The following is a 22322-nucleotide window of genomic DNA, read 5'->3' on the forward strand; positions in this document are numbered from 1 at the left end:
CTATCTCCAACTGAAAATGGTATGGTACCACTGGGATTTTCAAACTATTCATTAATTTCTACCCTCATAAAGAACCATAATTATCCCAGGCAAAAAAAGAGGACAAACTAAAGGACAACTTCGACAACCCCAACTCTCCTCTTCATCTATTCATCCACCATCCCCCGAGCTCCAGAAAGCAACACACTTAGATATACGCGAATACTATATTTATCCTTCAAATGTCAGAAAAGGACATTGCCTTCATCCTAATAATCCATGAAGGACAAGTGGCAAGTTTCAATCACTTTGAAACTAAAATCCAGACAGCGGAGCTGAAGACCACAGGATGATGAGTCTCTAGTATTTTCACTCATACCATTTCAACCATTTGAATTGGTTTAATAAATTAGAACCTCTTCACAAGTTTGGGTCAACTGAGTTTCAGGGATCCCAATCTACTTCATGATCTAGATATACTTTCACAACATTTGGAAACCCTCTGAATTTTTACACAAATTTCTTCCAAGAAAGAGAGTATACCCTCAACTGACATTTCTTTTAGGTTCCCCGAGCATGCTCATTTTTAAGAAAGTGGCCCACAAATTCGTTACCCCATGTTTTAGTTAGCGGTGTGATTCCGCCAGCGGAGGAAAGTGATCAGCAAGGCAAGGGCTACCTTCCACAGGGGCCCGGAAGAGGAATGGATAGAAGCCATTACTCTCTCCGGCAGGACAGCCTGTGAAGCTTTTCAAACCAGCTTTGATCCTCTTTGGCCAAGATGAAGTGATCTACCTAACTAACTGGGGGATGAGCCCTCTCCCAACTCCCTTAGAAAATGAGTCTTACCTTGCTGAGACGCAGGGATGAGGACCTGTTGCGTCTGAGATTGCGGCTGCACAGTCTGCTGCTGCTGTGCTTGCTGGTGGTGATGGTGATGGTGATGCTGTTGCTGCTGCTGTTGCTGCTGCTGCTGCTGCACTTGCAATAAAAGCTGCTGTTCTTCTGAATGAAACCCATCCACTGCTTTGGACTGCATCAGTTTGTTTTCCCATAACTGAAATTTATTTTTAAAAAATGTATATGTGTGTGTGTGTTTGTGTGTGTGTATATATATATATATAAAACAATTGTAGATAAAACTAGGAGGAAAGACAATTCAAGCACATTGCACTTGGCCCTCGTTTTAAATTTCAGTTTTTCATTAATTTAAAATAATTGGCAATGACAAAGAGGGAGAGATTTTTTTTCTATCTGGCTGATGATTCTAAATCAATCCATATTCCCTGCCCACCCATCTTCTCGTTTAATCATTTTGTTTTTCTATACTAACTTGCTACACTGAGAAGAGTACTGAATATTTGGGAGGGAAGGGTTATGACTAGAATACTACTCAAGCTTCTATTTTCAGATTCAAGCAACACTCCCGCAAAACGTTAATCACATCAACTTATTCTATCCATGTCAAGACACAAATCCTTTTAAAAATAAAATATTTTACTTGATTACCTTCTGCTTTCACCTCGACTTTTATAAAGATTTTATATATGTTACTCTCAAGAGCTGCCTCTCTCCCCTGCCTCCCTCAAAAAAAATAAAAATCACTTACTTACTGAGTGGCCTAGTGGAGAAAGCCTGGGTCTGGTAGTAACTGTGGTATTTAAGAACTGTTCTAAGCGCTGGGGTAGATACAAGCTGATCAGGTTGGATTCAGTCCCTGTCCCACATGGAGCTCACAGTCTTAATCCCCATTTTATAGTTGAGGGAACTAAAGCACAGAGAAGTGAAGTGACTTGCCTAAAGTCACACAACAGACAAGTAGCAGAGGCAGGATTAGAATCCTGGTCCTTCTGATTCCCAGGCCTATGCTCTACCCACTAGTCCCCACTGCTCGGTCAAAGGACCTGGGCTCTAATCCCAGCTCTGCAATTTACCCACTGTGTGACCTTGGGCAAATCTGGGCCTCCAGCCCCTCAGCCTTAAAATGGGGAGTTTCTGTTCTCCTTACCCCTAGGATTGTGGGACAAGGGGCTGTGTCCAAGCCCCAGTGCCTGGTACATGGTAAATGCTTAAACACTATCATCACTACTATTATGAATAATAATCTCAACCAACCTTGAATTTGTTCACCTAAAACTCAACTGACAACCCAGTGATGCATGAAAGCGCACGTGCATACACACACACACACACCCCCTTATAAACAAGAACACTGTTATTGGGTTTGGGAACGTGTCTGCTAATTTTGTTGTACTCTCCCAAGCGCTAAGTACAGTGCTCTGCTCAGAGTAAGCGCTAAAAACATACCATTAATTGACTGACTGTTAAATACCATTCTCAGCACTTGAGCATATTATCTAGTCTATTTCATTCTGACATATTCATTTTAGGACCTAACTCATCCAAGTCCTTGCTCCTGCTCCACTATTTGTAAATGGTGTTCTATCATAGTGCTTCCCTAGGGAGACTGTCAGATTGCTGTGTACAGAAAATGTAAATTTTCCTTATTGCATACTTGCCAAACCATTTACAAATAGTAGAGTTGTTTTTCAGTTTGTGAGGTCACAGCCACGAGATCAAGTAGACTGTGAGTTCTTTCTGGGCAGGGAATGTGTCTACCAACTCTGCTCTATTTATTCCCAAGCACTTAGTACAGTGCTCTGCACACATTAAGCACCCAATAAATGCAACTGATTAATGGCATTATTTATTGAGTACCCACTGTGTACACTTAAATGCAAAATGAGGTAGTGACATCTCCTACCCACACTGTACTTAGCACTTCTGAAGTATATGATGAAGTGACCCACCTCACGCCCGTGAAGAGCTTACCCTCTAATGGAGGAACAGATAAAAAATATTTACAAAGAAAGAAATCAAGATAAACTATACAGCTAAATACAAATATGCACAGATGTGCTGAGGATGGGTATAAATAATCAATCATTGGTACTTACTGACCATTTACTATGTGTACAGCACTACTCTAAGCACTTGGGAAGTAAGTTCATAAACGTTGGTGACTGCCATTTGTGAGAGTATTTCTTGCACACTTTCTCCATGAAAATCCAATAGGGCAACTTGGCTCTGGCTATAGAGGATACACCCTGTCCAGACTAAAATGGGTCAGAGGGAAAACTGCATCCTACCACCAACAGGATACGTGCACTTGTTAACTCTGCAGGGAACCATGCACACTCTTGCCCAGTCTGCCTTGTGGCCCGTGGGACAAGAGTGGGGAGAACAAATGCAACCTGTGGCCACAAACTCTGAAGATTTCTGGGAGCTTCAAGACAGCAGAAACCTGTGTTCTTCTCCCCCACCGGGTGACTCTTTGTTGAATACAATACTCAGACGGTCTCCGGATGGGTTAGGAGGAGTATTTTTCACTCACACAAAACAAGGGGGAGACGGGGACAAAAAACCCCAAAACAACAAGAAGAAACCACAACAGCCCTCAAAAAGGGTCCCAACTGCAGCAGTTCTCCAAAAATGAATAAAAAACTACCCCCCTGCACAACCACATGGACCTGACCCAAAGAACAAGAGCAGCACTAGAACAGAGAAGCTCATGCTAGCGCAGAACAGCCTCACCAAACTGCAACTGTCTGACTGTACCACCCCAACCAGGAAACCAGGAGCAGGCAAGCCAGGATTCCCTGAAAGCACCCCCATACACACAAAAGGTGGGGGTCAGGCCAGGGAAAGACTGGATTTACTGAGCACCTACTAGGTGTAAAACACTGTACTAAATAAGAGTAATAATAATGATGGTACCTGTTTAGCATTTACTTTGTGCCAAACACTGTTCTAAGCACTGGGGTAGATACAAGGTAATCAGGTTGACCCATGTGGGGCTCACAGTCTTAATCCCCAATAGAGATGAGGGAACTGAGGCACAGAGAAGTGACCTGCCCAAAGTCACAGAGCAGACAAGCGGGCAGAGCCAGGTTTAGAACTCACAACCTCTGACTCCCAAACTCAGGCTCTTTCCACTAAACCTCACTACTTCTCATATGGGAATGAGAATCCCATGGGAATCCCAATGGAAATAAATCTATGGGAGAAAGAAGATGGACACGACCCCTACCCTTAAAAAATAAAAAACAAAAAATTGTGACCTAGTGGGTACAATTTACAGGTAAGAGGAAAATGAGGCTATGAACATGAGCTAAAGCTTAAATAATAGATCCTGTAAGATCTACACATATCTAAGTATTAGAGCAGTACTGTTCCAGTGTGTGGGCGGCACGCAATGCTTTAGGGTCAACTTGGGGTGCTATACCTTGGACTGATGAGAAATGAAATAGTGGCAACGATTTTTTCGTTAACGGAAGCCAGTTGCGGACAGCAAAATCATGGAAAAAGGAAAATATGAATGTATGGTATGTGATGTCAGCCAGAAGCCAGAACTAGAAATGCTCCCCTCCTTTTCAGGGCTAAGTCAATGTAGGAACATGATTGTCACAAGAAAAGGGATGTAGAAAAGAGGTTTAAAACTGATCACAGTCCTTCTGATGGCTATTCCTAAGTCTTATGCTTAGTTCAGGCATTTAATAGTACAGTGCTTTGTATACATAAAGGGTTCAGCCAGTCAATCATATTTATTGAGCATTTACAGTATGCAGAGCTCTATACTAAGCATTTAGGAGATCACAATGTAACAGGCACATTCCCTGCTCACAATGAGCTTACGCTCAGTTAAACACCACTGAAAGATCGGAGAAAAATGACCACCTCACTTTGAAGCACACCCAAATGCTCATCACCACAAAAACCAAAAAATCCCACATGAATAAAAATTTTCCTGTGGCAATTACAGGTGCAAGGATTGCCATGAATATCCGACAACAAAATGACAAATGACAAAATGGCTCCCAGTGTCAGATGGCATTTTTTTTTCAGTGGTATTTGTTAGGTGCTTACTAATCAAACAATTGTATTTACTGAGTGCATCACATATGCGGAGAACTGTTCATTCATTCATTCAATCGTATTTATTGAGCACTTACTGAGTGCAGAGCAGTATTCTAAGCGCTTGGGAGAGTACAATATAATAGAGTTAGTGGACACATTCCCTGCCCATACAGGCTGTGTGTCAAACACTGTAATAATAATAATGATGGTATTTGTTAAGCGCTTACTATGTGCCTAGCACTGTTCTAAACACTGGTGCTTACTATGTGCCGAGCACTGTTTTAAGCACTGGCACTTACTAAGTGCCAAGCACTGTTCTAGATACAGGGTAATCAGGTTGTCCAACGTGAGGCTCACAGTCTTAATCCCCATTTTACAGATAAGGTAACTGAGGCACCGAGAAGTTAAGTGATTTGACCAAGATTACACAGCTAACAGGTGGCAGAGCTGGGACTAGAACCCATAAGCACTGGGACAAGAACAATTACATTGGGTACAGTTCCTGTCCCACATGGGGCTCAAAGCCTAAGTAGGAGGCAGAATAGAAGAACTGAGGCACAGAGACTTTAAGTGACTTGCCCAGGGTCATATAGCAAGCAATTGGTAAAGCCAGGGTTAGGACCCAGGTCCATGGTCTTCCCAGTAGGCGACACTGCTTCTAGTTGGAGTAGAAGTGCGGTGTCCCTCCAAACCTAGGTAGATAGATATCCTTCAGCTATCTAATCTTTATTCTTAGAACAGTCCAATATACAAAGAGCAGTTGTTTCCACACTATTACTTTCCAGGACTTTACACTACTGAAGAATTCTTCAGGATTATAAATAAATGAATCATTCAATGGTATCTCAGTGCTTGCTGTGTTCAGCACACGGTACTAGGTATTTGGGAGAGAACAGCATAGATTAGGCAGACAGTCCCTTCTTACTATGAGTTTACAGTCTAGAAGGGAGGAGACAGACATTAGTACAAAAAAATTCTTCTACCTCGAAGAAGGCATGGAGGTTTTCCATGGAAGTCCATCCAAACAGTAAAAGAAAATCTCATCGACAGAAAGTGATATTTGTTTGGGGCAAAGAAGGAGAATGATGGTTATTAATAAGAATGTGACAACCTTACCAACCAGCACACTGCAGGACTAGAATGGTTAATAAGGTCATAAAAGTGAACTCTAACTGAAGAATTCAGGTCACTTGACCACACATCGACACAAAAACAAAAAAACCACATCCAAAAATCACTACTGGCCAAACTCAATCTAGCTGAACTCATCATCTAGCTGAAAAATTAGTAAATTAAAGCCAATTCTCTAGACTGTAAGCTGCTCGTGGGCAGGAAACATGTCCACCAACTCTATATTTTCCCAAGTGCTTCCTATAGTGCTCTGCAAACAATAAGGGGCTCAATAAATAGCACTGATTGACAGTAATATTCATTCTTTCTGCTGGTACCCTGACCCATTTAACAACGAAACATCTCATTTACCATCACTTGTCACTTCAAAACAAAGACCAACATGTAGGATTACAGCAATTCCACAGATGGAGGCTGGTGGAAATTAAAATACCTGTCCCGGGAAATCTAGATCATCTGATCATTAGATAAACACGGAAACCAACTTTACAAACATTTTGGAAGAAAATAACTCACTGTTTTCAGTTCCAGGAGGACCTGTTCATCTACTCCATCATCCAGAAACACTTCTCGAACATCATTGATGACGTCTTCAATCACAGAACGGTATAACTTGGGCTTTAAGAAAAAGAAAGAGAAATAAGTGGTTTGAGGGGTGAAGGGGTGGGGGGGCTGGGGGAGTAGGAGAGAGAATCCTAGCATCAGGATTTAATTAAAGCATATCTGGGTTTTGCATGATTGGCACACTGTCTTTTGGGGTAACTCTAGGCTGTCATTAAAATGAGCCCATAAAGAGATAATAAATGATGGTATTTGTTAAGTGCTTCCTATGTGCCAAGCACCGTTCTAAGTGCTGGGGTAGATAGAGGGTAATCACGTTGTCCCACATGGGGCTCACACTTTTAATCCCCATTTTACAGATGAGGTAACTGAGGCACAGAGAAGTTAAGTGACTTGCCCAAGGCCACACAACAGACAGAAACAGCATGACTTAGTGGAAAAAGCCCGAGCTTGGGAGTCGGAGGTCATGGGTTCTAATCCCAGCTCCGCCACTTGTCAGCTGTGTGACTTTGGGTAAGTCACTTCGCTTCTTTGTGCCCCAGTTCCCTCATCTGTAAAACGGGGATGAAGACTGTGAGCCCCGCGTGGGACAACCTGATTACCTTGTATCTACCCTAGCACTTAGAACAGTGCTTGGCACATAGTCAGTGCTTAACTAATACCAACATTATTATTACATGGCAGAGGTAGGAATAGAACCCATGTCCTCTGACTCCCAAGCCCACACTCTTTCCATTAAGCTATGCTGCTTCTCTAATGATTATGCTGCTACTGATCAGACCGGGATGATTTCACAGAAAAAGGAAAATAGAGGCTGGCCTAACATGCTGGCTTTTGGGCAGTTTGCAGAGGGAAATGACTTGACGGCATAAGACAAGACAAGCGAGAATGCCATCGTTTCCTCAGTCAGGTCCCGTATCCCTTTCTCCACCTTTCTGGGAACCCATATTTGGCCAATTTTAAGAAGTAGATTCCCTGTAAACTATATTGATTACCCCCGTCAGCTCAGCCTTTCTAGTTGTGATCATTAATGAGATTCCTATAACTGACATTCTCTTCCCCGAACAAGTGATAGCTCCAAGCCAAAAAAAAAAAAAGGGGGCAGACATGATTTTCATTCTCTTTAGTGTTTGGACAGGGAGGGGACTACAGTAGTCCAACGAAGGTGCTTAAATTGACCTCTATCTCTAACTTGCATACTCGGTAAAATGAACTAATACGAGAATGTTTCTCCACAGAGGTATAGTTGATGCAAGACAGGAAGAAGGGGAATTTTAAATCATGAAAGGTTTATCCTAAATTCCCTATACTTTTTTTCAAGCACAGTAAAGTTTTAGATTTTTTCCATTCATTTTGCAACTTGGGTCCACCACGTGACATACTGAATACCAGCTCATCTTCTTAACTGTTAACCATCTCTCTGTCCCTAAGGAATAGTAACCTTAGAAACGCTAAGGCAGACTCCTAGGACAGAAAGAAAATGGAAATCCAACCTCAATCTATTACTCTAGAGCTCTCTGAAGGAAAGATACTGTATAAATCTAAAACAAACATCTCTGCATTTAGCAAATGCTGACAAATACTAAAGCTACCCAGGAGCTGCCAATCAAGGATTTACCTAAAGAGGAATGATGCTTTGGAGCAAAACAACAACAACAACAAAAAACCCCAAACCTAACCTTGATAAAGCATTCTCCCCCAAAAGGCATATCCATGTTCACTCGTGATTCATCAATTTAACATTAAGCCATCAAAGAAATGAATAGTTCCTAAAGCAAATGACTAAGCGGTGATCAAATTCCTCCACTTGACTGCTCCCTGTCCATCAGTTTTATACTGAAGTTGATTACACAAATCTGATTTTACAGACATTATGGAACGTATGTTCTACAACCATATCTTGTGGGAGTCTAATTATTCTCAAAGCAAAGTATTGATGCTTACAAAATAAGGCATCTGGTAAGGTGACAGTTTAAAAAAAAACACCAAAACAAAAAGGATACAAGATTTCTGGGTTACTATGAAAAGAGTCTCTGTCTCAAAAATAACAATTTGGGGACAGAGGTTTCCCTCTATCCTAGATGAAGCAGCAATACATCTCAAGACTGCAGACATTGGGCTGAAGAACTATATTGGCTTGAGTACAAGAAAATAACCGAGTCCCTCATAAGGTAAGGCTAGGGAGACAAAATAAATCATCTTATTAAAAGAGTCTATAGTAATTAGAAGACAGGAATTTTTTTTAAGGAAATCCTGACTTTCTATCACATGACATGGAATACCGTTCTTAAACCAAAGGGTGGATAATTGGTAACATTTGTTTTAGCGATGCACGCTATTTGAAGCTGCTGTTTTCTCATCCAAACTGTCGTCACTGGAATATTTAGTCAGCTGGAATTTCTCATTATTAAAGCACAAAAGGGGGGGGAAAGGTGGACGGGGAACAATGGCTGATTTTCAAATTAATCTCCACCGGTGACGACTTGAGACCGGGAGCCCCAAGAGGGACAGAGATTGTGTCTGGCTTGATGAACTCCTATCAATTAATCCAGCCAGTTTAGCCCAGTGCTCGGCACGGGAGGCCCTTAAACATCACAATGATGACCATTACTCTTACCACAAAACCAGACGTCTTTTGGGCACCAAGCAGTCACAAAGAGCATTCCTGAATTAAGAGTGCCATCAAACCGACGTGGCTAAAATCCCCCCACAGAAGCATCAACGGGGAGCCGAAGCCCGGCCTGAAACCCTCTTACCCACCCCCAGAACGTTAGAAAAATGTAGTATTTCGATTTTTACAAGTGCTTTCTAGCCGAATTTAAAAGAATCAGTCCACGCAATAGGTCTTACGTCTCTCAGAGGAGAGGGGCCCTATTGTTTCAAGCCCTACGTTTAAAAGCAAAAAAAAGAGGGAATCGGTTTAAGTAGATTCCCCCCTAAAGGGGGCCGGGGGTGGCCTTTTCTCTGACTTTGAATACCCTACCACTTGAGCTCAAAAGCACCCCGGGGAAAGTTAATTTACTGACTGGTTTGGGGCGGGGGGGGGGGGGGGGAAGAGGGGTGTCGGACGGTTTGAGGGCGTTCCTCTTCAATGCAGAAAATAATAATAATGTTGGTATCTGCTAAGCGCTTACTACGTGCAGAGCACAGTTCTAAGCGCTGGGGGAGATACAGGGTCATCAGATTGTCCCACGTGAGGCTCACAGTCAAACCCCATTTTCCAGACGAGGCCACTGAGGCACAGAGAAGTGAGGCGACCTGCCCACAGTCCTCCCGCTGCCAAGTGGTAGAGCCGGGATTGGAACCCATGACCTCTGACTCCCAAGCCCGGGCTCTTTCCACTGAGCCACGCTGCTTCTCTGAGAAATCAATCAAAAAAAAAAAAATCAAACAAGGTTCACAGAGTCCAGCAGGTCCGACTGGGGGAGGGGGGGGGAGATCCGTCACCTCGCACCCCAAAAAGAGGGCCGACAGTCTAAACGAGGGGGGTGGGGGGTGGATTCATTCTATAGTATTTATTGAGCGCTTACTATATGCAGAGCACTGTACTAAGCGCTTGGAATGTACAAATAGGAAACAGACAGTCCCTGCCCTTTGCCCGGTTTAGTCTAATCGGGGGATTAGGATTAGGGATATATTCATTCAATAGTATTTATTAAGCGCTTACTATGTGCAGAGCACTGTACTAAGCGCTTGTGGAAAGCACAATACAGCCATAAAGAGGGACAATTCCCACCCAACGGGCTCACAGCCTAGAAGGGGGGAGGGGGGAGACAGACAACAGAACAAGTAGACAAGCATCGACAGAAATAAATGGGAGATTGGGGTGCCTCGGTTGGAGGGAGAGGGGTGTCTCCCCCATAATAATAACGTGGGCATTTGTTAAGCGCTTACTATGTGCAGAGCACTGTTCTAAGCGCTGGGGTAGATAGAGGGCAATCAGGTCGTCCCACATGAGGCTCACAGTCTTCATCCCCATTTCGCAGACGAGGGAACTGAGGCCCAGAGAAGGGACTTACCCACAGCCCCCCCCCTCCCCCCGGCTGCCAAGTGGCAGAGCCGGGATTCAGCCCCCCAACCCCCGCAGGCTGGGGAGGGGGCTCCCCCTCTTCCCCGGGCGGGCGGGGAGGAGGCCGCACCTCCCAGCCCCGCCGGCGGCCGCGGCTCTCACTATTTAAAGCCCGATCGGGTGTTTAAATGGAGAGGCGGTGACGTAGGCCTGAAAAGCACCTTCCCATCCTGGCAGAGTCTATATTAGAGAGCGGCAATGGCTCTATATAAACAGGGCCGCCAAAGGGAGGAGGACCACAAGGAGCGGGGACGGAAAAGCAGGGGGAGCTGCAGCAGCAGCCATGATGGGTCGGGCCTCGCTCTGTCTCTCTGCTCTTTCTCTCTCTCTGTCCGTCTCTGTCTCTCGGGGAAAAAAAAGTGTCCGACCCGGGGGGGGGGGGGGGGGCCGAGGCTCCACGGTACGGTCCTGGGACGGCGTTCGGGGGCGGGCGGGTGGGGCTCGGGTCGATGCTTTTCCTTTTTTATTGTCGGCACTAAAGGGGAGTTCGGGGGAGGTCGGTGAGGGCGCCGCTTCGGCGACTTATGTGACTGCTTTTTGCGAACCTACGTGGCTGCCGGCAACACCAACGATACAAGGGTCGGGGGCGACCCGGCAAGTAAGCCGGCTTTAAGGCCCCAGTGGTCGGGGGGGAGGGAGAAAAGAGGCTTCTCTCGGTCCATGTGGATATTCTTTTTCTTTTTTTCCTCTCGCCAGTCGGGCAGGATTTGGGGTTCGCCCTTCGCCATTTTAACGATTCTGAAAGAGCGGGACAAGTGCTTTTCCACCTTCGTTCTGGATGTTAAAGACACATAAAATGGCCCCGGCCATTTCACCTCCAGAAGCCGCCACCGCCTAAACTCCTCTCCCGTCCCCCTTCCCCGTCGGGGGGGTAGGAGGAGAGGGAGACCCCAAAAAGACCCCCCCCCGTCCCCACGGCCCGGACCCCTGGGGTCCGCAGAGGGACCAAGCAGGTCCGTCTTGAGGGTGTGGGGGGGAGGGGGGGCTTCGCTGGGGTCCCCGGGCTGAGGGCTGCCTCAGTTTACCCCCCTCCCCCGCCTGCGCCCCGCATTCCTGCCTCCTCCCCGCCCCCACCTGGCTCGGCGGGAAGGGGAGGAAGAGGCGGCGGCGGCGGCCGGGGGAGGGGAAAGGACCGAACCGAGCACCGGGGTCCATCCGACCCTCCTCCGCCCCCCGGCGCGGCCCGGCCCGTCCTCCCGCTCCCGCCCCGGCCGTTGCCGCCTCCTCCTCCTCCTCCTCCTCCTGGAGCCCCCGCCGGTCGCCCCCGGTCACATCCTTACCACGGGGTTTGTATTTGCCGAGTTCGCCATTTCCACACACACACACAGAAAAAAAAAAAAAGTCAAAAACAAAAGAACCCCCCCCCCCAAAAAAAAAAACCGCACCGAAACCACCGAGTTGAGAGAAAATTTAAAAAAAAAAATCGGGGGGGGGGTGGGGGGAGGGGGCGGGGAGAGGGTCCCCAAATCCAAACCAAAAAAGCACGAGATGAACCCTAAAAATGAAGGAAAAAAAAAAAGTAAGGCACCCTGAGGGGGCCGGGGAAAGAGTGTCCGTGTGTGTCCCCCCCCTTGGCTCTCCCCTCTCCCCGCCCCGCGGGCCGGGAAAAGGAGCGAAAGCGCCACCGGCCGCCGCCTCCGCCGCCCCCCGCGCCGCCGCTCCCACCGCCGCCGCCACGGGCTGCAGCCACCAGCCGTCCTCTCCGCCCGCTTTCCCCTTTATATAGCTGCCGACGAGCTGCGCGACCGGCCGCCGCCGCCGCCGCCGCCGAGGAAGAGGGGCAGGGCGGGGGCGCGCCAGACATCGCGAGACCTGGGGCCGGCCGGGAGGAGGGGGGGGGGGGGGCAGCGCGCGCGCGCGCGCGAGAAGAGCCGCCGCCCGCTGACGTCACGCGCGCCCGCGCTGGCTCCCCCGTCACGTGACCGGCGTCCCCCGCCCCTTGAGGGGCCGTCGAGGGGCAACCGCAGGCCGGAGGGTCGTGTGCATTCGAGAGGAGTTATCGAGCGCTTACGCCGCGCAGAGCGCTTGGAAGGGACACGTCGGTACCAGCTAGAGACGGTCCCTGCCCTTTGACGGATTTACAGTCTCATCGGGGGATTTAGGGATAGATTCATTCAATAGGAGTTAGTGAGCGCTTACTCTGGGCAGAGCACTGTACTGAGCGCTTGGAATAGACAGCGTGGTGCAGTGGAAAGAGCACGGGCTTTGGAGTCAGGGCTCATGAGTTCGAATCCCAGCTCTGCCACTTGTCAGCTGTGTGACTGTGGGCAAGTCACTTAACTTCTCTGTGCCTCAGTTCCCTCATCTGTAAAATGGGGATTAAGACTGTGAGCCCCACGTGGGACAACCTGATTCCCTTGTGTCTACCCCAGCGCTTAGAACAGTGCTCGGCACCTGATTCCCTTGTGTCTACCCCAGCGCTTAGAACAGTGCTCGGCACATAGTAAGCGCTTAAATACCAACATTATTAGATAGAGACGGTCCCTGCCCTTTGACGGGTTTACAGTCTCATCGGGGGATTAGGGATATATTGAATAGGATTTATTGAGCGCTTACTCTGGGCAGAGCACTGTACTGAGCGCTTGGACTGGACAAATTGGTAACAGACAGAGACGGTCCCTACCCTTTAACGGTTTTACAGTCTAATCGGGGGATTAAGATTAGGGATATATTCATTCAATAGGAGTTATTGAGCGCTTACTCTGGGTAGAGCACTGTACTGAGCGCTTGGAATGGGCACATCGGTAACAGATAGAGACGGTCCCTGCCCTTTGACGGGCTTACAGTCAGTAATGTTGGTATTTGTTAAGCGCTTACTGTGTGCCGAGCACTGTTCTAAGCGCTGGGGTAGATACAGGGTAATCTTGTCCCTCGTGAGGCTCACAGGTAATCCCCATTTTACAGATGAAGTAACTGAGGCACAGAGAAGTTAAGTGACTTGCCCACAGTCACACAGCTGACAAGTGGCCGAGCTGGGATTCGAACTCATGACCTCTGACTCCCAAGCCCGGGCACTTTCCACGGAGCCACGCTGCTTCTAGTAATGTTGGTATTTGTTAAGCGCTTAGTATGTGCCGAGCACTGTTCTAAGCACTGGGGTAGATACAAGTTAATTAGGTTGTCCCACATGAGGCTCCCAGTCTCAATCCCCATTTTACAGATGAGGGAACTAAGGCACCGAGAAGTGAAGTGACTTGCCCAAAGTCACACAGCTGACAAGTGGCAGAGCTGGGATTAGAACCCATGACCTCTGACCCCTAAGCCCATGCTCTTTCCACTAAGCCAGGTGTCGCAGAGGGTTGAGCCCGGCCGCCTGCCTGACCTCTTGTGGGGGGATGGTGATGAAGACCCATCACCGCCAAGTCCCCCTGACTTGAGCACGGCCCGAGCGCTGAGGAATATGTGTGTATGGAAACACAATTTAGGGAGATGCTGGTCACGTGACAACCCCCCTCCCCCCACCACCCCGTCACAGGCCAACGGCCCTCTGACCCTAAAAGTCCACTTTCATCCGAAAGTTTCATTGGCCTAGAGCATTTGGGTTGCAAGGATGCAGATACCTGTTTCCTTGCTCTGTCACCTGCCTCCCTTCCCTTCTAGACTGTGAGCCCATCGTTGGGTAGGGATGGTCTCCATTTGTGGCGGAATTGTACTTGCCAAGCGCTTAGTACAGTGTGCTTGCACACAGGAAGCGTGCAATAAATGTGACTGAATGAAATAACGTGAGTGTGGTTGTACATAGAGTGAATGTCTTTGGCAGGTCTCAAAAATGAAATGAGAAAGAAGTAATTTCTACACATGCAGTTATTCCTCATGAGAATTTTTTTGCCATTCCACTCAATAGAGCATTCTACAGCATGGCTCAGTGGAAAGACCCCAGGCTTGGGAGTCAGAGCTCATGGGTTCGAATCCAGGCTCTGCCACTTGTCAGCTCTGTGACTGTGGGCAAGTCACTTAACTTCTCTGTGTCTCAGTTACCTCATCTGTAAAATGGGGATTAATTGTGAACCTCACGTGGGATAACCCAATTACTCTGTATCTACCCCAGCGCTTAGAACAGTGCTCTGCACATAGTAAGTGCTTAACAAATACCAACATTATTATTATACTTTGTCCTAGCCTCCAAGGAAGACGACGATTTAGGCTACCATCTTTCACTATTCTGAAAGATCCCCACATGAGAAGCAAGCTCTATAACTCAGACTTTGCTCTGCAACAACAATAAATAGCCCCACAATCAATATTTATTGTGCAAAACACAACAGGAAGCACCTGGGACCATTCAATAAATGGTACACTATTGTTCATGTACATAAAGTTAATGTACACTATCCTTGTCCTCAAGGATCTTCCAGTTTAGCATCTGTTAAGCTACAGAAAGCAGGAAGTAAGAGTGTAGAGATGTTTATTGAGAAGGTTGTGAGAAATTAAGTAGGGACATAAGTGGGATGATGAGAGATTGATCTGGAAGCCCTCCTGGAGGTCTATGGAATTTCAGAAGAGGCTTGAAGACAGGGAAAGCAAGTACTGCTAGACGTGAAGGGGAGGGAGAGGAGACAGAGGAAAGAAGGAGTGAGCAGTAGGCCAGCTGCTAGAGGGAAGGTCAAGGCAAAGTGATAGGTTAGCTTGAGGAATGGAGAATGCAGGCTGGGAAGTAAGGGGCAGAGAGAGTAACAAGGCAAAAACTAATGCATTCAAACATATTTATTGAGTGCTTTCTGTGTGCATAAGCACATACTAAGCACTTGGAAATGTCCCTGCCCACAATAATGGGCTTTCCAATTGAGCTCTTTAAGCTAACGGTGAGAATGTCCTGCTTGAGTGAAGAGTGAGTGGATAAAAACAAACTCCTTCCTCTAACCCTCTTTTTCTCCATTCCAAGTTAGTAAACAGGGTCCACTCTCTTGTTCACAGATCGTCTCTAGGCGTTTGCATGTCTCATCTCAACTGGAAGCATCGTGGCCTAGTGGAAAGAGCATGGGTCTGGGCGTCAGAGCACCTGGATTCTAATCCCAGCTCTGTCCGTTGCCTGCTGTGTGACCTTGAGGAAATCACCTAACTTCTCAGGGCCCAATTTCCCCATCTGTAAAATGGGGTTTCAGTGCCTGTTTTCCCACCTAGACCAAAAGCTTAATATAGGGCAGGGACTGTTCTGACCTGATTAATTTCTATCTATCCTAGTACAGTGCTTGACACATTGTAATCACTTAAAGCACTTAGTATAGTGCTCTGCACATAGTAAGCGCTCAATAGATACTAATACCATGATAATTTAAAAAAACCTCAGTAAATGCACAACCAAGAAATGACTCTGTGCAAGTGTCACTTACCTCAAAAGAGAAGCAAAACATGGGCCTGGGAGGCAGAAGGACCTGGGTGCTAATACCAGCTCTACTGCATTCCTGCTATGTGACCTTGGGCAAGTCACTTAACTTCTCTGTGCCTCAGTTAATTTTTCTCTAGAATGGGGATTAAGACTGTGAGCCCCATATGGCACATGGATTTTGTCCAACCTGATTCACCTGAGCTCTCTCCCTCTGTCTCTCTGCAGTTTCACATCCCCTACTGCCTTCAAGACATTTCCTACCATCACCTCAAACTTAACATGTCTAAAATAGAACTTATCTTCCCACCCAAACCCTGCCCTTCCCCTGGCTCTCATCACTGTAAACAGCACCGCCATCCTTCCTGTCTCACAAACCCATAACCTTGGCATTATCCTTGACTCCTCTCTCTCATGCAACCCACACAGTCAATCACTAAATCCTGTCGGCTCATCCTTCGCAACATTGCTAAAATCCACTCTTTCCTCTCCAACCAAAAATTGCTACCATATTAATCCAAGCACTTATCCTATCCAGCCTTGATTACTGTACCAGCCTCCTTGCTGATCTCCCTGCTTCCTGCCTCTCCCCACTCCAATTAATACTTTTCTCTGCTGCTGGATCATTTTTCTACAAAAATACTCAGGCCACATTCCCCCTCTCCTCAAGAACCTCCAGTGGTTGCCCATCTACCTCCACATCGGTCAGTCAACTATTTATTGAGCTCTTAAGGTGTGTAAAGCACTGTACTAAGTGCTTGGGGGAATACACTTCAACAATAAACAGACACATTCCCTGCCCACAGCGAGCTTCCTTACCATTGGCTTTAAATCATTTATTCACCTTGTCCCCTCCTACCTCTCACCTTATTGCTGTCCTATTACAAGCCAGCCCACACACTTCACTCCTCTAATGCCAATCTACTCACTGTACCTTGATCTCATCTATCACGCCCACATCCTGCCTCTGGCCTGGAACACCCATTCTCCTCATACACGACAGACAATTCTTCTCCCCCACCTTCAAATCCTTTCTGAAGGAAGTCTCCTCCAAGAGGCCTTCTCTTTTCCTTTTCTTCCACTCCCTTCTGCGTCACCCTGACTTGCTCCCTTTATTCATTCCCCCCACCCACATAGCACATTAGAGAAGCAGCGGGGCTTAGTGGAAAGAGCACGGGCTTTGGAGTCAGATCATGGGTTCGAATTCCAGCTCAAACTTTTCAGCTGTGTGACTTTGGGCAAGTCACTTAACTTCTCTGTGCCTCAGTTACCTCATCTGTAAAATGGGGATTAAGACTATGAGCCCCACGTGGGACAAACTGATTCCCTTGTGTCTACCCCAGCGCTTAGAACAGTGCTCTGCAAATAGTAAGTGCTTAACAAATACCAACATTATTATATATGCATATCTGTAATTTATTTCTATTAATGTCTGTCTCCCTTTCTAAATAGAAAGCTCGTTTGGGGCAGGGAATTGTCGTAAATTGTTGTATTGTACTCTCCCAAGTGCTTAGTATAATGCTCTGCACACAGTGATTATCTCTGTTGCCAAATTGTTCAATCCAAGGGCTTAGTACAGTGTTCTGCACACAATAAGCACGCAATACGATTGAATGAATATACCATTGACTGATTGATCGATCCCAGCACATAGTACAGTGCTTGGTACTTAGCACCGAAAATATACATGCTCCACATCATTTAGGGCAAGTTTTGTTGATGAAGGGCATTCTCAATGCTGAAAGATAGCAATAGGCATTTATAGCAAAAACCATGAAGGAAACTAAAAAGAAAAAAATTACTTTGTAAAAGCTGATACCTCCTCAAAGGCTCAGGAACCATGACCCAGACCAGCATATTTGTGTTCTTTGGGAGAAAGACTTCCCTTTGTTTTTGAGGACAAAAAGAGTTCTCTCTTTTGTGGTCAAAAAGTTCCTGAACCTCACAAAGTAATCAGAATAGTTCCCACCTTAAATGGATTTAAACACTCAGGTTATTCCTGAAGGGATTCCTCAAAAATGAGCCAAAGAGCCGGGGATGGTGGTGGCTATGAGGACTCTTCAGAGACCTGATGATCCACCATCTCCTGAAGACACCATTCAATCCATAGTATTAAGTGTCTATTATGTGCAAAACACTACTAAATGCACAGAAGGGTACAATAAAGTTAGAAAATCCCATCCCTGCCCTCTAGGAGCTTACAATTTAGTGTGTGTTGTGGGGGGTGGGGGCCCGGGTAGGGAAGAGAAGATAAGGGTTGTGGGGGGGAAGGCTAGACCCTCAAATAAATTATAGGTAAGAGGAAGCAACTGAGGGGTAGGAGGAAGGGACCCTGGCTGGGGACAATGAACTGTGAAAGGGCAGACTGGGGATTTCCTCTCCCACTCAGGAGATAAATCCTTTAAATTGGAGTGAACTAATTTGCACTTCAGGAAGATTCACTGGATGGTGGATCTGATTCCTGCAGCTCCCAAGGAAGCAGCATGACCTAGTGGAAAGAGCATGGTCTTGAGACTTGGGAGGACCTAGATGCTAATCCCTGTTTTGTCATTTGCCTACAGGGTGACCTTGGGTAGGCAAGTCACGCCACTTTTTCTGAATCTCGGTTTCCTCATCTCTAAGAGACTCAACATCCAGAACCTGGACTGTGAATCCCACATGGGACAAGAATTGTGTTCTATCTGATCATCTTGTATTTACCCCAGCACTTACTACAGTGCTCGGCAGAAAGTCAGGGCTTAATGAATGTCGCATATTATTAAGATATTAATTCAACTTCATTTTAACCTTTTTGACAACTGCCAGTGGAATTTAGGTTTGGGGATGACCGTGACTGGGAACCATTTTGTGATTGGTGGTACAAGGTCTCCTCCACCAAGGTCAATGGTAGTCTCTCCTATTTCCATGACAGTCTTTTCTGTCTCAAGAACAATTCAAACTTCTAAGACACCAACCTGAACCTAGCACTCTGCATTTTCAGCCAAGAAGGTCACCACCTCTTACAGTGCCATGCTACAGCCAGTCATACTTCCTTAGGCTCCTCTTGCTCTAATTACAGAGAGAGGCACAGATTGAGAAACTTCCTTAGGGCTCCTGCCATGGATAACCTTTCACCACAGTTCCGTAACAACTTCAGTCTTCCATATCAATCCAATAAAAAGAAAGGCGAACTTAATGAACAAGTCGATATAAATTAATGGACATAGATCCATGTTGAATTATATACAGTTATAATAATATTCATTCATTCAACAGTATTTATTGAGCACTTACTATGTGCAGAGCACTGTACTAAGCACTTAGAATATGCAGTTCAGCAACAGATAGAGACAATCCCTGCCCAATGACGGGCTTACAGTCTAATCGGGGGAGACAGACGGGACAAAAACAAATCAACATAATCACGATAAATAGAATCAAGGGGATGTACACCTCATTAACAAAATAAATAGGGTAATAAAAATATATACAAATGAGCACAGTGCTGAGGGGAGGGGAAGGGAGAGGGGGAGGAGCAGAGGGAAAGGGAGCTTAGCTGAGGGGAGGTGAAGGGGGAAAGGGGGAGGGAGCAGAGGGCAGAGGGGGAGCAGAGAGGGAGCAGAGGGAAAAGGGGAAGCTCAGTCTGGGAAGGCCTCTTGGAGGAGGTGAGCTCTCAGTAGGGCTTTGAAGAGGGGAAGAGAGTTAGTTTGGTGGAGGTGAGGAGGGAGGGCATTCCAGGATAGTGGTAGGATGTGGGCCAGAGGTTGATGGGGGGATAGGTGTGAATGGGGGACAGTGAGGAGGTGAGTGGCAAAGGAGCGGAGCGTGCAGGATGGGCAGTAGAAAGAGAGAAGGGAGGTGAGGTAGGAGGGGGCAAGGTGATGGAGAGCTTTGAAGCCCAGAGTGAAAAGTATTTGTTTCATGCGGAGGTTGATGGGCAACCACTGGAGGTTTTTAAGGAGGGGAGTGACATGCCCAGAGCGTTTCTGCAGGAAGATGAGCCGGGCAGCGGAATGAAGAATAGACTGGAGTGGGGAGAGACAAGAGGAAGGGAGGTCAGAGAGAGGGCTGACACAATAATCCAGCCGGGATATTATGAGAGCTTATACCAGTACAATTACCGTTTGGATGGAGAGGAAAGGGTGGATCTTGGCGATACTGTAAAGGTGAGACCGGCAGGCATTGGTGACAGATAGAATGTGTGGGATGAATGAGAGAGCTAAGTCAAGGATGACACCAAGATTGCGGGCTTGAGAGAGGGGAAGGATGGTCGTACCATCCACAGTGACAGGGAAGTCAGGAAGAGGACAGGGTTTGGGAGGGAAGATAAGGAGCTCAGTTTTGGACATTTTGAGTTTTAGGTGGCGGGCAGACATCCAGGTGGAGACATCCTGGAAGCAAGAGGAGATACGAGCCTGAAGGGAGGAGGAGAGAACAGGGGAGGAGATGTAGATTTGGGTGTCATCGGCATAGAGAGGATAGTTGAAGCCATAATAATAATAGTGATAGTATTTGTTAAGTGCTTACTATGTGCCAGGCACTGTTCTAAGCCCTGGGGTAGATACAAGGTAATCAGGTTGTCTCACGTGGGGGGGGGTCACACGTGGGGGGTCACAGTCTCAATCCCCATTTTACAGATACGTTAACTGGGGGACAGAGAAGTTAAGTGACTTGCCCAAAGTCACTCAACCGACAAGTGGCGTAGCGAGGATTAGAACCCATGACCTCTGACTCCCTAGCCTGTGCTCTATCCACTACACCATGCACTGTACTCTTTCAACTACTTAGTAATGTGCCCCTGCACACAGTAAGCCCTCAAATACAGGGCTGGGCTCTATCCTGTGCACTGTGCAAGCAATCAGTGGAGTAGGTAGGAGTGATCTCTTTCCAGAAGGAGTTTAACACCTATTAGGGCCAGAAGCACATATTTATGTAAATCATTTGTAAATATTTAAATTACATTACAGATAGGGGAAGCAAGTGTTGGAGATGTGATCTCTCACCTCCAACCCCTTGCTCATGCCCTGACTCCTGTCTGGAACTCCCTGCCCCTTCATAGCTGATCACCCCTCTCCCCATCCTCAAAACCAAACTAAAATCATAATCAGCCCTCCCTGACCAGGCTCTCATGTTCCCACCCTATTCTCCCTCCATTCTGTGCCCCATATGTACTAGCATCCATTCCCCCCTGAGAACTTCGATACTGAAAGGTCTAACTCCTGCAGTGGTCAAGGTGATGACAAATTTATAAAAAAAAAACTTTAAAAGACATTCCTCAGCTTTAATAACTAGTAACCAAAGCATTACTGAAAGTGCCTGAATTCAGAGGATGTAAGGGGGACACCACAGAAGAACAACAAGAAGTGCGATTAGTGACATTTAACCAACCTAGGGCATGAGGCCTTAACAGACACACCACATATCTCCCAGTGCCAACCAGAGAACCATGGGCCACTTGATTCATATTCCTGGAAGGAGGAAGGCCCCTGATAAAGAAAAACCTCATCTCTGCACTAGATGCAGAATAGCCCAACTCCAGGAATGACATCCTCTTTCACAGGATAAGGACAAAAAACAGTCTGGACTGTAGGGAAATACCAGACTTGGTCAGGAGGATACTTCCCAAGGTGATGACATGCCCATAGTCCCCTTCCCTCTATTGTTGTGCGTGTAAGCTTATAAAAATGTGCTGCTTCCCCCTTGATATTGAGATGTCATTACGACTGATATCGACATGGGACTGTTCATTCAATCGCCTTTATTGAGTGCTTACTATGTGCATAATACTCTTCTAACCGCTTGGGAGAATACAATGCAACAATACTATGCTCCCTGCAGTCCTCCCCTGCAGCTATATTGGCATCTCCCTGCACTGATCATCATCATGGTATTTGTTAATTGCTTACTATGTGTCAGGCACTGTACTAAGCGCTAGGGTGGAAACAAGCAAATTGGGTTGGACACAGTCCCTGTCCCCACATGGGGCTCACAGTCTTAATCCCCATTTTACAGATGAGGTAACTGAGGCACAAGAAAGTGAAATGACTTGCCCAAAGTCACACAGCAGACAAGTGGCAGAGCTGGGATTAGAACCCATAATCTTCTGACTCTCAGGCCCATGTTCTATCCACTACACCATGCTGCTTTGGGTTGTGAGTATTGTTTCCCTATTAAGTCTACTTATTAAATGTAGCCTTTGAGTGTCTTGCATCACTGGAACCTTTTGCAGACTGTATCTTGGTGACTTACATCTGGTATTAGGGTGAACTGTATCTTGTGATCTTAAAGAGGTCCAGTACACTTGATGGCATTTATTGAGCATTTACTTTGTGCAGAGCACTGTACTAAGCAACTGGGAGAGTA

At 46.5% G+C, this 22322-nt stretch overlaps 1 protein-coding gene across 2 annotated transcripts in view; it reads right to left on the reverse strand.

Annotated features, from left to right (window-relative positions):
* Window positions 1-12056, reverse strand: part of GTF2A1 (general transcription factor IIA subunit 1) — a 32705-nt gene extending 20649 nt beyond the window's left edge. The window contains exons 1-3 of one of the 2 annotated variants that reach the window (XM_007663293.3): window positions 11938-12056; window positions 6544-6645; window positions 829-1036 (exon numbers count right to left, since the gene is read on the reverse strand). In XM_007663293.3, the coding sequence (XP_007661483.1) occupies window positions 829-1036; window positions 6544-6645; window positions 11938-11967 (340 nt within the window). In that variant the 5' untranslated portion in view covers window positions 11968-12056. The remainder of the gene's footprint in view (window positions 1-828; window positions 1037-6543; window positions 6646-11937) is intronic. The other variant, XM_001512303.4, reaches the window with a different exon arrangement.
* Between the last annotated feature and the right edge of the window lie 10266 nt (window positions 12057-22322).

The sequence above is a fragment of the Ornithorhynchus anatinus genome, chromosome 1 (genome assembly GCF_004115215.2).
Source record: "Ornithorhynchus anatinus isolate Pmale09 chromosome 1, mOrnAna1.pri.v4, whole genome shotgun sequence".
In the NCBI taxonomy this organism is placed as follows: Eukaryota; Metazoa; Chordata; class Mammalia; order Monotremata; family Ornithorhynchidae; genus Ornithorhynchus; species Ornithorhynchus anatinus.